The sequence below is a fragment of the Natrix helvetica genome (assembly GCF_964273705.1).
Source record: "Natrix helvetica genome assembly, chromosome: 2".
Lineage (NCBI taxonomy): Eukaryota > Metazoa > Chordata > Lepidosauria > Squamata > Natricidae > Natrix > Natrix helvetica.
Genome location: NC_138552.1, coordinates 260,445,104 through 260,463,413, shown reverse-complemented (window position 1 = coordinate 260,463,413; position 18,310 = coordinate 260,445,104). Strand labels below are relative to the sequence as shown.

The 18,310-nt window shown below is 37.3% G+C and overlaps 1 protein-coding gene across 1 annotated transcript in view; it reads left to right on the top strand.

The window, feature by feature from the left end:
* The window catches only part of EFEMP1 (EGF containing fibulin extracellular matrix protein 1), a gene marked incomplete at its 3' end in the record, with an annotated part of 61,457 nt that extends 49,634 nt beyond the window's left edge, over window positions 1–11,823 (top strand). The window contains exons 6-11 of the mRNA XM_081943105.1: window positions 660–779; window positions 8,387–8,506; window positions 9,396–9,515; window positions 10,362–10,485; window positions 10,575–10,770; window positions 11,665–11,823. Coding sequence (XP_081799231.1) covers window positions 660–779; window positions 8,387–8,506; window positions 9,396–9,515; window positions 10,362–10,485; window positions 10,575–10,770; window positions 11,665–11,823 — 839 coding nt within the window. The remainder of the gene's footprint in view (window positions 1–659; window positions 780–8,386; window positions 8,507–9,395; window positions 9,516–10,361; window positions 10,486–10,574; window positions 10,771–11,664) is intronic.
* Between the last annotated feature and the right edge of the window lie 6,487 nt (window positions 11,824–18,310).

The following is an 18,310-nucleotide window of genomic DNA, read 5'->3' as shown; positions in this document are numbered from 1 at the left end:
AAATATGAGTCAGTTGCCAGGCATCTGCATTTGGATCACAGGACAATGAAGATGCTGTAATGGTCTTAAGGGTGACAAATAGTCATAAGTCACTTTTTTCAGTGCCATTGTAACTTTGAACAGTCACTACATAGCAATAGCAATGGTACTTATCGCTTCACAGTGCTTTGCAGCCCTCTCTAAGTGGTTTACAGAGTCAGCATATTGCCCCCAACAGTCCACAACATTTACTGACCTCGGAAAGATGGAAGGCAAAGTCAACCTTGAGCCGGTGAGAATCAAACTGCTGGCAGTCAGCAGAGTCAGCTCCTCTGTTCTAAATTGTAAGTCTGTTGTAAGTTGAGGACTACCTGTATATGGAAATTAGCCTCCACTAAGAATGCCAAATGTATTCTTAAACTGAAAGCTGGTGTTGCACATTGATATTTTTCTTTGCAATATGCTACTTTTCTATTAAATTTTGTTTTAATGAAAAATACATAAAAGAGAATAAAAAAGGAGAGTGAGGGGCACCAAAGGGGGTGTTTGCAGATATTGCTGCTGATCATCTCCATGTATACAATTCCTATGATATTAAGATCATATGTGGCAGTTCGTTGTTTTTGTAACTTCATTTTTGGAATTATTTTTAAAATACTTCTGTTCTAATGGCAACATAGACATTGATGAATGCACGTTCCCTTCCTTTTGCCACCATCGATGTGTGAACAGTCCTGGTTCCTACCATTGCCATTGCAATGCTGGCTTTCAGTTAACTCCTGACAACCGCACATGTGCCGGTAAGGACAATTCTGTAGAAATTGTCATGTTTAATTTTTTTTTTACTGTCATATTTTCTATTTATATAAATGCAAGATGCATGGAATCCAATGAAGATAGCTATTTAAATGGAATATAAGATGGACAGTCACTTCAAGAAATGCAATCTTCAAAAATTCCTATATGTGATTTCATTTTTTTTCTTTTATAGAATAATAATAAAATGAAAAGGTGTTCTATATCAATAACAGTGATTTAGATTTAATAGTGATTTAGATTAGTGTGGACTGTTAAATTTATATATGTCTTAAAGTGTTGCTTTTATCCTGCCTTTGTGTGTGTATGATGCATTTCTTATTTCAGTTTCAAATAGCTTTCCATTAAGGATATTTTTTGTTATGAACATTTAGGGAACTAATTGAAGAGTAATTATAGAAGTATAAAAGCAATTGCTAAAATCTCCCCCTCCCCCCATATCTTCACCCAAAGTAATGTCATAATTTTAATTTTCCCAGAGTTCATAGAACTATTTCTGAAAAAGCTAACCAAGGGTCTCCAATATTGGTGGGTGGGTGGGCAGTGGGTACATTTGAAATGTTGAAAGTCTGTCAGGGGGCCATTTAAAGAAATGAGGGAGTAGCTTTCTTATTCCAAAAAAGACAAACACAGAGGAGGGGGGGTTGCTCAGCACAAAACATCCAGGTAGACCTCCTGCATTTTAATCTAGCTAGCATTTGTCTTAGTTCATCCCAATCTTAAACCCCCCCCCCCTTTTCCTATCAATGGGTGACTTTAGAGAATCAAGATCACGTGAAGTGTTAATACCACTTTATAATGCCTTGGTAAGGCCACACTTGGAATACTGCATTAAGTTCTGGTCGCCACGATGTAAAAAAGATGTGGAGACTCTAGAAAGAGTGCAGAGAAGAGCAACAAAGATGATTAGGGGACTGGAGACTAAAACATATGAAGAACGGTTGCAGGAACTGGGTATGTTTAGCTTAAGAGAAAGAAGGACTAGGGGAGACATGATAGCAGTGTTCCAATATCTCAGGGGTCGCCACAAAGAAGAGGGAGTCAAACTATTTTCCAAGGCACCTGAGGGTAGAACAAGAAGCAATGGGTGGAAACTAATGAAGGAGAGAAGCAACTTAGAACTGAGGAGAAACTTCCTGACAGTTAGAACAATTAATCAGTGGAACAGCTTGCCTCCAGAAGTTGTGAATGCCCCAACACTGGAAGTCTTTAAGAAGATGTTGGATAGCCATTTGTCTGGAACGGTATAGGGTTTCCTGCCTAGGCAGGGGGTTGGACTAGAAGACCTCCAAGGTCCCTTCCAACTCTACTATTGTATTGTATTGTATTAATAAGTATAGGACTTCCCATAACTTATGAGTAAATTTAAAATACTTAGGAAGTTCTGTGTCATATTGCATTGGGAATATTTTGGATTTGATATAATGAATATATAGAGCCAGTTTTATGTCCTGGTTAAGGTATCAGGCTAGAAACCAGGAGACTCTGAGTTCTACTCCTGCCTTAAACACAAAGCCAGCTGAGTGACCTTGGGCCAGTCACTTTCTTTGAACCACTGGAAGGAAGCAATAACAAACCACTACTGAAAAACCTTGCCAAGAAAATTGTAGGAACTTGTCCAGGCAGTCTTCAAGAGTTGGCCGTGATTGAATGGAATAAAAAAAATGGATATAATCACATATAACATGGATGTAATACAGTTTGCATATGAATAAAAACAACATTTCTGTAGAAAGGAGTCTGATTTCTTTATGTCTAAGATATGTTGTTTTAGAAAATATTTTTTTCCATCCCAGTTCCATTCAGATGCTTGGATTTCAAGTCTGAACCTATTAAAAATGCAATTATTGGAATTGAAATCGTAGGGAATGACTTGAGACTTTCATAGAAATATAGTGGTCATCTAAATATTTACAAACAGTAATATTAAATTTTATAGATTTGGGTGGTGGTGGAAATCTTCTGTTCATTTAAGTAGAAGTTACTTTCAAGTCTTGCAATTGATTAAATGTTGCATCTTTAATGAAAGTTGAATGGGAATAAAAGGGCAACTTTTGATTCATTAAATATTAAGATTGAGAGCTCAGTGCTAAGAAATTTGATGTGACTGAATTAATAATTTGGTTTTGTTGAATGACTGGTCTATGATCAGTGGTTATTTTTAAACAGACTTAATAAACCTGTGATAGAACCACACTATTGTGTGCAAAATGTTCCATGTTCATTCCTGGAATCTCACTTAACAGGATAAGATATGATGGAAGGAGGGTCACCATTATCTGCAAAACCAGTGGCAATCTGTGCAGGCAGCTATAGGCTGGTAAAATAATATAATTAAGTTTTTTGTATCGTAGAGCAGGGATCCCCAATCGCTGCGCTGCAACCACTACTGGGCAATGGCCAGTTTGAAACCGGGCTGCATAAGCGATCTCCATTCACTTGAGCAGAGGGCATACACACCTGCTGCTCACATCAATGGATCTGTGCACTTATGTGTGTACGTACCTGCCACTCACACACACACCCCAGCTGCTGGGCCAAGGTGAAAAGGTTGGAGACCAGTGTCATAAAGTCTTCCCAAGTACATCAAAGTATAAATCCTTGACCTATGTAATGAATACCTGTTTATCATTCACATTTTCAAACATTAATATGATTGAAATTATCTGCCCTTGACTTCTGGAAGGTTTTCATTCATTATTTTCTGTGTTAGTTAATATGCAGCATTGATTTTAATTGGTTTTATTTTTATTTGCATTTGTCTTGACAATCTTGGTGGCTTAATTTTTTTTCCCAATACACAAATAAGTACCAAGGTTTTATGTTTCATTTTCCATTTTATTTTTGACATAGACATTGCTCTCTGCCCCAGGTTTTAGTTTACAAACTAAAACTCAGGATATTTAATGAAAATGCCAACACTTAAAATTATTAATTTTTTCAACTACAGAGATAAAAAAACAAACAAAAATGTAAAAATAAATAAAAAGTAAATAAAATAAAAAGAAGTGCAAAGGAAAAGATATATAAAAAGGTTAATCCCCTTCCCTCCAAATAAGTATAAATAATTTGAGTAACTTAACACTTAACAAAGTCTAAAGTTAAGTTATATGTTTCCTTATAACATGTATTTATCACTAATAAATTATTTAATTCTTATGCCTGACTTGTTGCTTGGTTCATCATCTCAGGAAGAAATTTTATACTAATAATGAAATATATACTTGATTGTTAAAAGTTAAGTTTAATCCTGAAAAAACTTTATTTAAGGATGTTTTATGTTCTCCAATAAAATAGCAGTGAAATACCAGAAACAATATATAGTCCTCCCTCAACTGCAAAATACTGTGTCTTGCAGCTCTTTACTATCTGCCTATTATTAAGAAGCATGAAACAGACCTGGAGAAGAAATTGCATGGATTTCATTTCCTTAGTTCTCTTTATGAAATTGTCTATAATCTTTATATGGACATTAACTTTATTCTATATACCAAGCTTGGGGAACTTACAAAAAAATTGTACACAGAAAATTGTTCATGTTAGTGAAAAAGTGGGCTTGATTTCTAAAATGTACATACCTGTATGTAAGTTTAAAATATACAGTATGTAGATCAGGGATCATGCAAATCTAATGAATATACATAAATTATGAAAAAAAAATTACTGCATTCTTATGGTTTTGAAATTATATGATTATTTGGCAAAAAGACCAGCAGGTGCTTAATTTTTATTGTATACTTCTTCACTATCCAATAATACATTTAGGCTAAAATCCAAATGTCTTAAACACTTAAAACTACATTACAGCTTAGTCACCACTCTTAAAATAGCAATTTTAATTTAATTGGTTTGATTAACATTTTTATTTGACCTTATTGAGATGACAATTAATTACAAAAACCAAATCACAACTTAAAGTTAAAAAAAGTTCATCAGTTCCTCAGAGTTCATAATAATCTTAGTAAATCTCAGGAAACAAGATAGGATTATATGAATTTTTGAGTTCCCAGTTTTGTAGTTATGCCATATCTCATAGAGAAATTTGGAAGATGATACCCAGTACATCTGAGGTTTCCATTTAGCAGATGACTGCCATTTTATTTTTCATGAAAATATTTAGAACGCTGTATCCTAACAAATTCTCATTTCAAAATATTTTTTGAAGTAGAAGCTATAGTATTTGCACTTCTTATTCTCAAAATCTGCCTTATCTTAGCTCAAATATAGAAGTAGAATAGAATAATAGAATTGGAAGGGACCTTGGAGGTCTTCTAGTCCAAACCCCTGCTTAAACATTATATCATTTCAGGCAAATGGCTGCCCAATTTGGCTCTGGTTATGTTTTTGCCATAAACGTGGCAAGCTAGACTGAAGCAAATAAATAGATATAAGGATACAAAAACTTAACTGTAGAAAAACTAAGAAGCACCACAAATGAATACCAAGGATTGATGTGTCACTTATTTATTGAGATTGTATGCACAAACCCATAGCATAACAAATAACATGCAAAATTCAATTTAAAATAAATGTTTGTGGTTGTGTAGGTATATATTAAAATAGCCATAGTAAATAATGAAGATTAAAAAAACTAATCCTAGCAATTAAACAATTAAAATGCACCATAACATTCAGATTAATTACCTACCTACTTAATGTTATTACATACTATAAACATGATGTTCCATTAATATTAGTATAACAACACTTCAGCAGCACTTCAGTAGCTACATACAAAATGCTATTAGGCTCTCTGGAACAGCTCATCCTTAACCACTTTCTGGAAGGCACCACATTTGAAGCTAACCTATTATTTTAAAAAAGTTGGTCCATAATGAATGAGTGAAAAGCATTGTTAACTAGCTTCATCAAAATGTGAATATGTTAAGACATTTTCCCATTAAGATTGCATGGAAAAGGTTGATTCTGGTTAGAGAAGGCAACTTGAGGGTATTTTACTAAGGCCTTATAGGTGAAAACCAGCACTTTGAATTTCACTTTAAAGCCTGTTGGCAACCAATGCAGAGCAATCAATATCTCCCATCAAGCAAGCTTTTCCATTTGAATCAATTGTAGCTTCTAGTGGTCTTCAAGATCTTACTGCAGTAATCTAAACCTGTGACCATGAGGGCTTGAGTTACTATTGGTCTTCAGGCTTCAGAAAAAGGAATAACCAGTGCCCAGACAGAGCTTAGCAAACACCTTCCAGACTACAGCTCCCAACTGCCTATCTGGCAGTAACTGCAAGCCCAGAAGGACTCCCAAGTCACACACCTATTTCCTCGTGATAATACCTTTTTCCTCAAGAGATATCATCAAAGCTAATTAGGAATTTGCTTGGGTTCAACTTTGGTTGTTTCATCCCATCTAGTTCCTACCAACCTCCTGACACTGGGACAGATCTCCAGGTCAGACAAAGTAGAGAGCTTTGTGCTTTTGTGCTTTTAGTGATGACTCTTGGTAGCTGCCTAGACAAGTTTCCTGCAGTTTTCTTGGCAATATTTCAGAAGTTATTGGGGCTGAAAGAGTAACTGGCCCAAAATCACTCAGGGATTTGTGCTTAAGGCAAGACTAGAACTCATGGCATCCTAGTTTCTAGCCTTTTGCCTTAATCACTACACCAATAACCAATCCGACTTGTGACCTCCCACAGTAACTTCATGAAGATATTAAACAACAGGGAGATGTCAAAATCCTGCTACAGTATATCACATAAGAGAGAAGCTATGTGGCTGTGCTTTTCTCCGCTTATCACCATTGAGTGAAAGCACCGACTAAAGAAAGAAAAATCATTGCTCCAATGCCCAATGTTGGCAGGTGGCAAAAATGATACAATTGTCAGTAATATCAATGCCACTGAAAATCCAGAAGGAATAGAACAAGAATACTACCTGCATCTAAATCCCAACAAAGATTGATCCTTAGGGTAACCAGTGCCATTTCCACTCCATGGTGAATCCTAACTAAAAAGCATCTAGCTAATCCTCTTCTACTATGGTGCTTTGTAGACCAGGGGTCTCCAACCTTGGCAACTTTAAGCCTGGTGGACTTCAACTCCCAGAATTCTGGGAGTTGAAGTCCGCCAGGCTTAAAGATGCCAAGGTTGGAGACCCCTGTTGTAGACTACGTTCCCACCATCTTTCAATAACTTTTCCCCAAAAGGTAATGTTGTAAACTGTTTTTTAATTATCCAAATTGGCTTCTTCCAGCAAGGACCTCTAAAGGGAGGGACAAGTCACAGCTTTCCTCAGGCTACAAGCACCATCATGTTCCCTCCTGTCCACTATAGGAACCAAATTAAGCACAGATATAGTCATGAATGGCAGAGAGTATGCTACATAGTGCCTTAGCCATTTTATCAGAACCTAGAGCCAAAAAGAGTCCCAGCTAATGCCACAGGTGTTATCTCAGCCTTTGTAGTGTGTAAGGAAGAAGACTGACAAAAATATTAAGGTATCATTACCTAGGCAAAAAAAGCTGAAACATTTTTGAAGTCCAAACAGCAGCGTAACATTTGGAAGCAGCTCAGAAACATGCCTCTTTAATTCAGTGATGTATAAGAAGGAGGATGAGGTAAAGAACTTTGTAAGATTCTGTTATTCAATCTGCTATCCAATCTTAATAAAAGTAGTTTTAGTCTTCAGTGGTGTTCACTTCCTGGTGTGGTCTACTTAGTGGGAATGTCAGTCTTTGTATAGACCTTGCCGGAGAAGAGTTAAGATAGAACAAATCTAAGTGACTCTTTCAGCTAAATACTGGGCAAACTGGTGATGGATTAGATAGAAAGAGAGAGAGAAAGTTTGCTCACTTTTCCTAAGAAAGGAGCTCAAAATCATAATTTTGAAAAAATTATAATCAACAGCCCACCACTACAATAAAGGGGAAAAATGAAATGCTTTTGCCTCTCCTCCAACCACAGGGTAGAGCTGAATGTGGGCTTGTACCAGTGGTGGGATTAATCCAGTTCACACCACTTCAGGAGGACCGGTTGTTAACTTTCTGAGTAGTTTGGTGAACTGGTTGTTGGAAGAAATCATTAGGGCAGAGAACTGGTTGTTAAATTATTTGAATCCCACCACTGGCTTGTACCCATTCTCAGTCAAGTTGAGGTTTTGTGTTCCTACTTCATTGCTTTAGGTATTGCATTTGGTACTTCATCTCCAAGAAACCAAAGGAAATTGGGATACGGTTAAAACCACTGAGGTATACTCATCAGCCTTGGTTATTTTCTGTTCCAAGTAGTTCACTGCTGAATGAAATTAACAAACTGCAGGGAAATTCCCCCTCCCCCCCCCCCCAATGTTATGCTAGAAGCTATTCAGATCCATAAAGCACCTGGATCAACTTTACTTCTAATTATATAAGCCACTATGTGTATGCATAAAATACCCAGCCATTTTAATTTGAGAAAGGAAGCAAAACTAAGGAGGTGAGAATAGTCCATACTTAGGAGGGTGGCGTTTCACTCCCTGTCCATATAAATTGATTTAAAGTGAACAAGCATGTATAGTACACAAAGAATATGATTAATATGTTCCAAAATGGTTCAAGAAAAGATCAAAATGCCACATTTGTCTTGTTTTCTTCTCAGACATAAATGAGTGTGAAACCGGCAACCCCTGTGCCCAACTGTGCTACAATATAGTTGGTTCTTTCTTATGCCAGTGCAATCAAGGCTTTGAGTTAAGCCCAGATAGAATCAGCTGTGATGGTGAGTAGCTGTTCAGCTTGATGAAGTTCTCAAACAACAGGGATGGGAAGGAATTTTTGAGTAGAACGTGTTCACTGTTAGTAATATGCAAAGAAGCATCTTGCAGGTTCATTTCTTCTCCTTCCTAATCAGGAGCTTGATATCTTCTTTAGGCAATAGTAGTAACTCTTATCATACACAAGCAAACATAAGCACACTGGAGTCTTATATAACCTAATTTGTTCATGGTATGATTTCAGTAGCCATGGAAGATAGATACTAATCTGGAAACTCCACACAATTACAATTTCCAGAATTCCCAGGAATTCTCATTTGAGAATTCCCAGAAATATAATCTCAGTGCCTCTTGGAGTTTTCCCCTTTGTTATCTCCTAGGGAAGAATAATTCTTCCTTGGCAAAGAAATTATATCATGAGCAAAATGGGTTAGAAGTAAGTAGAAAAAAGACCACTTCTGCACTTTGATTTTCCACTAACATTGTGCTGGGCTCCCACAATACTGTATGTCAAAAAATAGACAATCCATGTTATGGCTTAAAATATTGTTTCAACCAGACTAATATATTAGGCTCACATTCTTTGGCAAACTTTTGCAATTTAAAAAAAGATTTTAGAAGGCTGATTCTTTCACTAAAATCTTGTTTTTGAAAGGGCTTTTTTTTTTTTTTTTGCTTTCTTCTTGGTAGTAGTGATTCTATTCCTGTTCACGCACCTCATTCTTGCAGGCAGATGCAATTTTCTTCCAAAAACTGTCATAAAGTAGAAAGGAAGAAAAAGCCATTTGTATTTTGCAGCCCAAGTAACGAAGATAATAGGCAAGGAACAAGTTCAGTGTAAAAGCAGATGCTGAACCTTCAATAATTGGCTTAGAAAATGCCTCTGTTTTGCAGATGTTGATGAATGTAGAGCTTCTAACTTCCTGTGCCAATATCAGTGTGTCAATGAGCCAGGAAGATTCTCCTGCGCGTGTCCAGATGGATACCAGCTGGTCAGAGGAAGAAACTGTCAAGGTAAGTTCACATATGTGCAAAAGTAGTGATAATATTAACACTATTTTTTAAAAAAATTAAATCATACAAGTGATAAATCGTTGCTTAAGATAAAATGTTCTGTCTGTAATATAAAGTAAAAATCACCTAAGAGATGCCTGGTTTAAACCCAGCCTGGCAAAAATGTGCAACTATCACAGACCATTAATCTCCCACAGCAATACAGCATATTGAAAACCTTATTTGTTTTTTGTCTAAGACTGCAAAAATCAAGGCTAGGAAGGAGGAAGGAGAAATCAAGTCTAGTATGACTATTTAGTTTGGGAATCCCACTTAAAAGTAAATAAAAATATAGATGATATAGATGTAGATGTAAATAAAAATAACTATAAGAAGGCTTTCATTTCTGAGATAAACTATAGTAGATGAAGAATGAGGCAACCCTTAGATCTCTGAGGTCTGTTTTCTTTTTATGTGTACTTCATGATCCACATATGTGCAAAAGAGGAACTAACAAGGTGGTTTGCAGACTGCATCAAATAATTAAGCTCTAACTACTAAGATATTTTGCAGATTCAAAGATGCTTTTCAAAAGGTAACTGGATTTTCTTGGGTTTTTGCCTTGAAAACATTTCCCTTCTTATCCAAGAAGTTTCTTCAGTCCTGGCTAAAAGGTGGAGAATGAAAAAAAAAAAAAAACAAGAAAGTCCAGTTGCCTTTTAAAAAGCAATTTTGAGACAACCGTGGACCTGGATGTTTGAGAATTTCCATAGTCATTTGCAGATTCAAGTTTATGAATAACTCCAGGCTCAAAGATTGCAAATAGCAGAATTTATAGAACTTTTTTTACTTTTTTCCTTAATATAGATATAAATGAATGTGAAACACGCAATGAATGTCGAGAAGATGAGTTGTGTTCTAATTATCATGGTGGCTATCGCTGTTACCCAAGAAATCCTTGTCAGGAGCCTTACGTGCTTGCATCTGAAAAGTAAGAGAAGCTATCAACAGAGTTTCAAACTCAACACCGGTTTGCAATGGAACAAGAATGTTTTTCAATCATTGTGCTTTCTTTTACAGTCGCTGTATTTGTCCAGTATCTAATCCTCTTTGTCGGGACCTGCCATATTCCATTGTTCACAAATATATGAGCATCCAGTCAGAGAGGACTGTGCCATCTGATATCTTCCAAATTCAGGCAACCACAATTATTCCCAATACAATTAACACCTTCCGGATTAAATCTGGAAATGACAATGGAGACTTCTTTCTTAGAGTAAGTATTCTGTATGTTCTTCTGAAGTTTCTTTGATGCTCGAAGATGGAACTCAGCAAATATAATGCATGCCAAATTAAAGAGGCTAGAATCAACAGCTTCGTTATGAAGAACTATTTTGTCCCATTGTGTCATCTGATCACTCCTGAAGACATAATTCATGTTTTATGTTCTTCCCATGTTTTTACACAAAATAACTCTATTGTCAGATCTCAGGAATCAAAACACACAGTGATTCTTTAAAGCAGATTTCTTTGCTCCACAAAATAGACAAATCTTGCAAAACTGAAACAGACGGCAACCTACATCAAGCATTTAGACCAGGAGTTATTAAGGAGGGGCTGTTTTCAACCTCTTTCTCTTACATAAACTATCTGAACTGAGTTGTCTCTTACTCCTCTGGAGTGCTCTCCCTCCCTCCTGGGAATCCAGACTACATCTGTGCTGGGTTGACCCAGAGTTTCCCAGTGAACTTCCATGGCTGAGGGAGGATTGGAACCTGCCCTTGGTGGTCCTAACTTTAACACCTTAACCATTACAATAAACTGGATATACTGTATCTCTGTGTGTGAATATCTATATAGGAGTGTATACACTCTGACGATGATTTGGAAGAAATTTTTCCAATCTCATGCAAGCATAACACCTCTGTTATTAATTAAAGAAGCTAAATTTTAGAGTCATTAAAATGACCTAAAGCAGTGGTCTCTTTCACAGTGAAGCCTGGAAAAGGGATGTGATTGTTTTAATTAGTAGGAGAGAGAAAGTTGCACTCACACTTGTGTGAGGTCTGAAATATATTTTCTAAATCGTTTTCACATAAGCACGTATTTTGGGAAATTATTTATGGATGCATTGGCTGTACATGAACATTTTTTCCCTTCTTTCTTTCAGCAAACAAGCTCCGTGAGTGCAATGCTTGTGTTGGTCAAGCCATTAACAGGTCCACGAGAACAGATCATCGACCTGGAGCTGTTGACGGTCAACAACATAAACTATCGGTCAAGTTCAGTATTGAGGTTAACACTTATTGTGGGACCTTACTCTTTTTAGTCACTGAAATTAAGTAATTGGCAAGCACCTAGAGCAGTGTTTCTCAAACTTGGCGACTTTAAGTCCTGTGGACTTCAACTCCCAGAATTCCCCAGCCAGCTATGCTGGCTGGGGGATTCTGGGAGTTGAAGTCCACAAGACTTAAAGTCACCAAGTTTGAGAAACACTGACCTAGAGCAACCAAAGAAGCTTTCTTTTGAATGAAGCACTTATGATTTTATTTATAGATTTTACATGGTGTTTTTTAAAAGAAAAAACTCTATTAAGGAAATCAGTAATTGTAATCATGCTATTACACAATATAACCTGGATGTTGTCACCTTCTGTTGAGAAACTGCACCTCTAGCACACTTACAATAACTTGTACTCATTGCCATCCTATAGCATAGCAGCTCTTTTCTGAAAAAAATGCATGGAGGGAATGAGCCAAATTGCATTCTTACTCAGCTCCTGCTTCGCTGTGATTACTAGAAGTTGTAATCAACTTCAATGTGTGTGTGGGGGGGGGGGGGTCTAAGCAAGCAGAATTTTCAATTTCATAGAAACATCTTACTTTTGACACCTACATACTCATTCATACATTCAGCAATCAAAGCTGAGTTGTGGGGTTAGACCATAAATATAGTTTATGTAATTTAAAAAAAAAAGCCTTCATACATTTTCAAAATAACTTGGAAACTAACCTTGTATTCAGTTGTGATATTCAGGGCATATGTGCAAATATTTAACCCAATACTACAATAGTACTACTTTTATCCAGTGAAATAGTATTGTAATCCAGTATGCCAATCCTTTGCTTGCAATGGCTCCATTTATTTCAACAGAGTAAAATCAATCAACATAAGGATGAAATAAGCCAGCTGTTAAGAAAAAGGGTTTCACGTGTTCTTAACAAAGTGGCCCAGACCAAAAAGAGCCATTTTATTATTCATTGACAGTAAACTCAATAGGATCTTGACAGGAACTACATACACATAGAGGGAAGTAAACACTGGGGTACCCCAAGTAAGCAATGGGGCACCCTAAAATTTTAGGTCCAATACTCTTCAATATCTTCATAAATGATCTAGACAAGGAAATTGAAGGGGAACTCATCAAATCTGCAGAGAACACTAGGGTGACAGGAATAGCCAAGTCTCCAGAAGACAAGCTCAAGATCCAAAAAGATTTTGACAGACTTGAATACTGGGCCTATCCAACAAAATGAAATTCAACATAGATAAAAGTAAGGTTTTACACAGGTAAGAAAAAACAACTGAATAGCAGAGATGGTATTCAGCAGGTTCTGACCAGTTCTAGAAAACTGGTAGCAAAAATTTTGAGTATGTCAGATAACCGGTAAATACCACATCTGACTGGCCCCACCCATCCATCCTCTGCCTCCCAAGTCCCAGCTGATCAGGAGGAAATAGGGATTTTGCAGTAACCTTCCCCTGGAGTGGGATGGTAATGGAGATTTTACAGTATCCTTCCCCTGCCATACCTACCAAGCCACACCCACAGAACCGGTAGTAAAAACATTTGGATCCCACCACTGCTGTATAGATATAGAGTAGCTGAAACTTGGGCGTAATGCCAGTAACTACAAGAGAGACCTTGAACTCTTAGTGGACAACCACTTAAATATGAACCAATATGGTGTGGCAGCAGCCAAAACAGCCAATGCAATCCTAAACTGCAGCACAGCTTTACAAAACCTTAGTAAGAACACACTTGGAATACTGCATCCAGTTCTGTCACCACAATATAAAAAAAGAGTACAGAGAAGAGCAACAGAAATGATTAGGGGGCTAAAAGTTACGAAGAACGGTTACAGAATTTGAGTGTGACTAGTCTAATAAAAATAAGGAGTTGGGAGGGGCATAATAGCACTATTCCAATATTTGAGCAGCTCCTACAAAGATGAGGGGGTTAAACTATTTTCCAAAGCACCAAAAGGCAATACAAGAAACAATGGTTGGGAACTAACCAAGGAGAGAAGCAAGAACTAGAACTAAGGAGAAATTGCCTAACAGCGAGAGCAATTAACTGTTGGAATAGCTTGCCTTCAGAGGTTGTGTGTGTTCCACCACTGAAGGCTTTCTGGAGACTGGATAACCATTTATTTGAAATAATGTAGGGTCTTGAGTAGGGGGTTGGACTAGAAGACCTTGGAGATCTCTTCCAAATCTATTATATGTAGTTACTAAATGGCTACTCAATTAACTACCAGTGTCAGTAGTACATATATAGATGCATATACAGATACAGCCATCCAGTGCTCAAGGTTCTAGATTCTATACCTTTCAATTCTCTCACGTAGCAAAACTAGGAAAGAAACCCTGCCAGTGACAGTCAAAATATATATTGGGTTACACGGACAAATTCCTGCTTCACATGTGAAGGAATCACATATTTTTCTAACGTAAGTGAAACGCAGCAAATCATGCCAATAGGGGAAAGTAAAGTGCTTCTAGAGGGGGATTCTTGAAGTACCGTATTCCTTCAGGGCCCTATAGTGGAATATATAGACTCTTCTCTTAATATTAACCTGCATATTAAGGACATTTGAGCAATGTGTATTAGATACACCCCTTGCCGTTGTTCTTTTCAAGTGCCTTAACTTTAAAGAAAATAAAGAATTCTGTAGAGAGTTATTTGTTCTCATAGTGGAGGTTTTTTAAAAAAAAACCATAAAGATTAATAGGTATGATAAAAAAAGGAAATAGTTTGCACTTGGTGTTTCCTGAACAAAAGATACTGGGCAAATCTTTTCTACTTAAACATACCTCTCATTGATATTTTAACTTTTCCAAGAAAAATAGGATGTAAGGAGAAGTATTTGCCAAACATTAGTAAGCCTCTCAACCAAAACAATAAAAAAAAATCATTTGGAGAAATCATTTTGTATAAGTACTATTGTTTGTACAGGAGCAACCGTTCAAGTCTCCAACAAAAAGATGGGGAGAAGTAGATATGTGTTTGTATCTACTAAGATCTTCCAATCTAAAAAACAGCTGTTTTTATCTTATTTCTTTTTTTAAATCCTGTTTGGCTCTGGTTTTTCTATTTTTAAAGTTGAGGTCCAAGAGTTAGCTTCTCTTGATAAAGTTTTCTACAATATGACATTAGTCAACCGATATATCTGTTTTATAACTCAGAATTGTGATTCTAAATATATGGTGTTTAGCAAAAGAAAAGTGTAATAGGACCTCGAGTTAAAAGCATTCTTTTGTATTTTGTAAAGACTTCTCTTGCTTCTTATCTAAAAATCATAACAAAGAACTCTTTGATGTACATTTTTCTAAAAAAATAAATAAATAAAAGAACATATCTTTTAGTGGATTCATTTTGTCTTGCAAGTTAAGCTAAAGGACAGCTCAAAGAAACCAGATCGGTGGCTGGTGTATGTCATTAATTTTACAGGGATGCACAAGTTCATGCTGGCTATTGTCTAACTGTCTTTTAGTAGCAGAATGCATAATCTCATGTAAAGTGGAAAAAAAGTTATAGGGAGCATGGTTAGAAAAGTATGTGCTGTAAACATTTTAATTAAAATAATCATTAATACTCTCTAATAAAATATTGTTTCCACTAACCTAGAATATAGTCTGAATCAGTTCAGATAGTTACTGTAATTCCGCGATCGGCAACATGATGATGTCCATCACTTTAATGGGCTGAAAGCAATTCCAAATGAAGTTTTGGCTCCCGGCAACTGTCTAACTTTTGTTCCCTATCTGAACCCCCCTCCAAAAAAATAAAGATGGTGGTCTGTGTATCATTATTGTGCAATTATATAACATGAGGGAGAAAAGCAGGCTGAAGTGGGGTGGAAGGGGAGTAAGAAATGGATGGATCCAAATAGCAGGTCCTACTGAAGGGGGAAGCAAGGGAATGGCAGCATGGAAACCAAGAGAACACCAGACACATCTGAGGGGAGAATCAGAGGTTGCTAAGGAAAAGTCAAGAAATTAAAAGACGCTTGGTCCTGGGGAGGAAAGCTAAGGAAAATCTAGATAGCATACAAAAAAGCAGAGACATCATCCTGCCAACAAAAGTGCATATAGTCAAGGCTTTGGTTTTTCCAATTGCAATGTATGGATGTGAAGGTTGGACCATAAGAAAGGCTGAGCGCCAAAGAATTGAGGCCTTTGAACTATGGTGCTGGAGAAGACTCCTGTGAGTCCCTTGGATTGCAAGGCGATCAAACCGGTCAGTGCTAGAGGAGATCAACCCTGACTGCTCTTTAGAAGGCCAGATCCTGAAGATGAAACTCAAATACTTTGGCCACCTAATGAGAAGGAAGGACTCACCGGAGAAGAGCCTAATGCTGGGAAGGATGGAGGGCAAAAGAAGAAGAGGACGACAGAAAGAGGTGGTTGGATAGAGTCATCAAAACAATAGGCATGAGCTTAAATGGACTCCAGAGGATGGTAGGGGACAGGAAGGCCTGGAGGAACGTTGTCCATGGGATTGTGATGGGTCGGACATGACTTCAGAATTAACAACAAGAAGGAAAGGAGGAACACTAGGCTGGAGGATGACTGCAGAAAACCAATAGCATCTAGCAAAGAAAATGGGCATTTGTGGGTCAGCCTGACATGAGGGAGAGGACCTGGGAAAGTCAAGACTGATAGGAGGATAGCTGCAGAGATGGAAGGATGGAGGAAGAAAGCATTGAAGGTATATGATTGTGTAATATGACAATTGATACACAAGGGATGAACATTTGTGCAGCCTTTATTTCAGCAGATGTTTGGATGCCTTTTGGTGTTTTCATAACTATTTTCTTTTTAAGGTTTATTTTAATTTTAAAAAATAAGTTACATCCATTTTTGCTTGTCCACATCCCACCTCCCCGATATTCTATGAGACTTAGCTGCTATTCTCAGTTTTAAGAAGGCCATTCCCTTAGGCTGTAACTCTGGTATTTTTAGTTGTGGCATTCTAAAACAGCCAGAGTTTTATTTCAGGAATGGTCCTTAGCCCCAAATGGTTCCTTGAATTTTTTTAGAAAATAAAAATGTTGGGAGCATTTGTTTAGAAATAAAACCTAGAGCGTAGACAAAAAGCAACACCAAAGAAAATCAGGGTGGCAGGGGTGGGGCGGGGTGGGGTGGCTACTGATTGTGACAACCAAAACTGGTAAATTGGAGCTTTTAAACTCAATTCCCCTTGGCAACCATTTTGTGAAGATGCCCACCCAGAAACTAAAAATCTCCAGATTGTGCTGTAGCCAAAAGATGAGGCGTTTCTACAAATGCTGGGGGGGAAGTGATCTTTCTACCTTTGGTCCTATTTCTTCTCTGTTCTTATCCCTCACCTGATGATAAACTGCAGCTGTAATCCTACCCTTAAATTACTCCATCTCTGCAACATATAGGAAAGGAGAAATGACAATGGAATATGTGAAACAACAGAGCAGGGAGTACAAGGCTGTGAAAGTACCAAACTGCACAATGGTAGTCACATTTTAATATGTTTTAATATTGTTTTAAGCAATATTCATGTTTAGATTACAAATTATTTAGAGTGCCCTTATTGTTTGTGATTATGCCCTCGAGGCTTTTTAGATTAGAGCTCCAAAAATCCTTGTCCCTTGCATTATGCTTGCTTGGGGGGTGTTGCCATTTAAAAATCTGGGTGAGCCTTTTGGGCTTCCATCATGCCCAAAACCCATCTTTCAAAGGCAGTTTGAAGATTATTTGCAAAATAAATCAGTTCCATAATCAGTTCTATAAATATCCTGGGTTCCGTTACAGAGCTGGTTTTAGATTAGTACAGGTTCCTCACATGAGGATGTCCTTGTGGCTCATATTCTAGGTTGGAATGGTAAGATATGCATCTTCAAGTAGCAGATAAAATCTGGCTCTGTGCTACTTACTCCTTTAAGTGACTTAAGGAGTATGTGCAATTGACTTGAAATCTGCTCTGTGATTGCAACTGTTTTGAAATAACATAAAATTGTCCCTAAAGTACAGCATCTTCCCAGAAACCTGGATCGTGTCAGTAAAAATAAAATTCTTGAGTAAACAAGCCTGCTGTGGGCATAGTAACCAAGTTCATTCACTCTTCAGGACCACCTGAACATGAGTCCAGTGGGATTATTATGTTTGGACATCTTTAAAAACAGGAGTTTACTGTTGAAATCCATCACCATAGTAGCAGGCAGTTGCTTATGTTTTGAAAAGGCCAACCACGTTTCTAACTTTATAGCTCTTCAACTCAAATACAGAACAGCTGCTTGACTGATCATATGCTATGCATATGGGGGCCCACTAGGGATAAAGGCAACTCTTCATCAAATAACATTTAACGCCCTCTCATTTCCATCAAAAACCATAAACTCTGCTAGATGGCAAATCTCCACATTTCCCAGGTGGGGGAACACCTGCCTGATACAAAATTAAAGCACACAGCATCTGGTTGCTGTGAGGGGGAGGCACATCTTATTTCATCTGGCCCTCAGAACAAATTATGGTTGCTAGTGAAAGGAGAGAGGGTA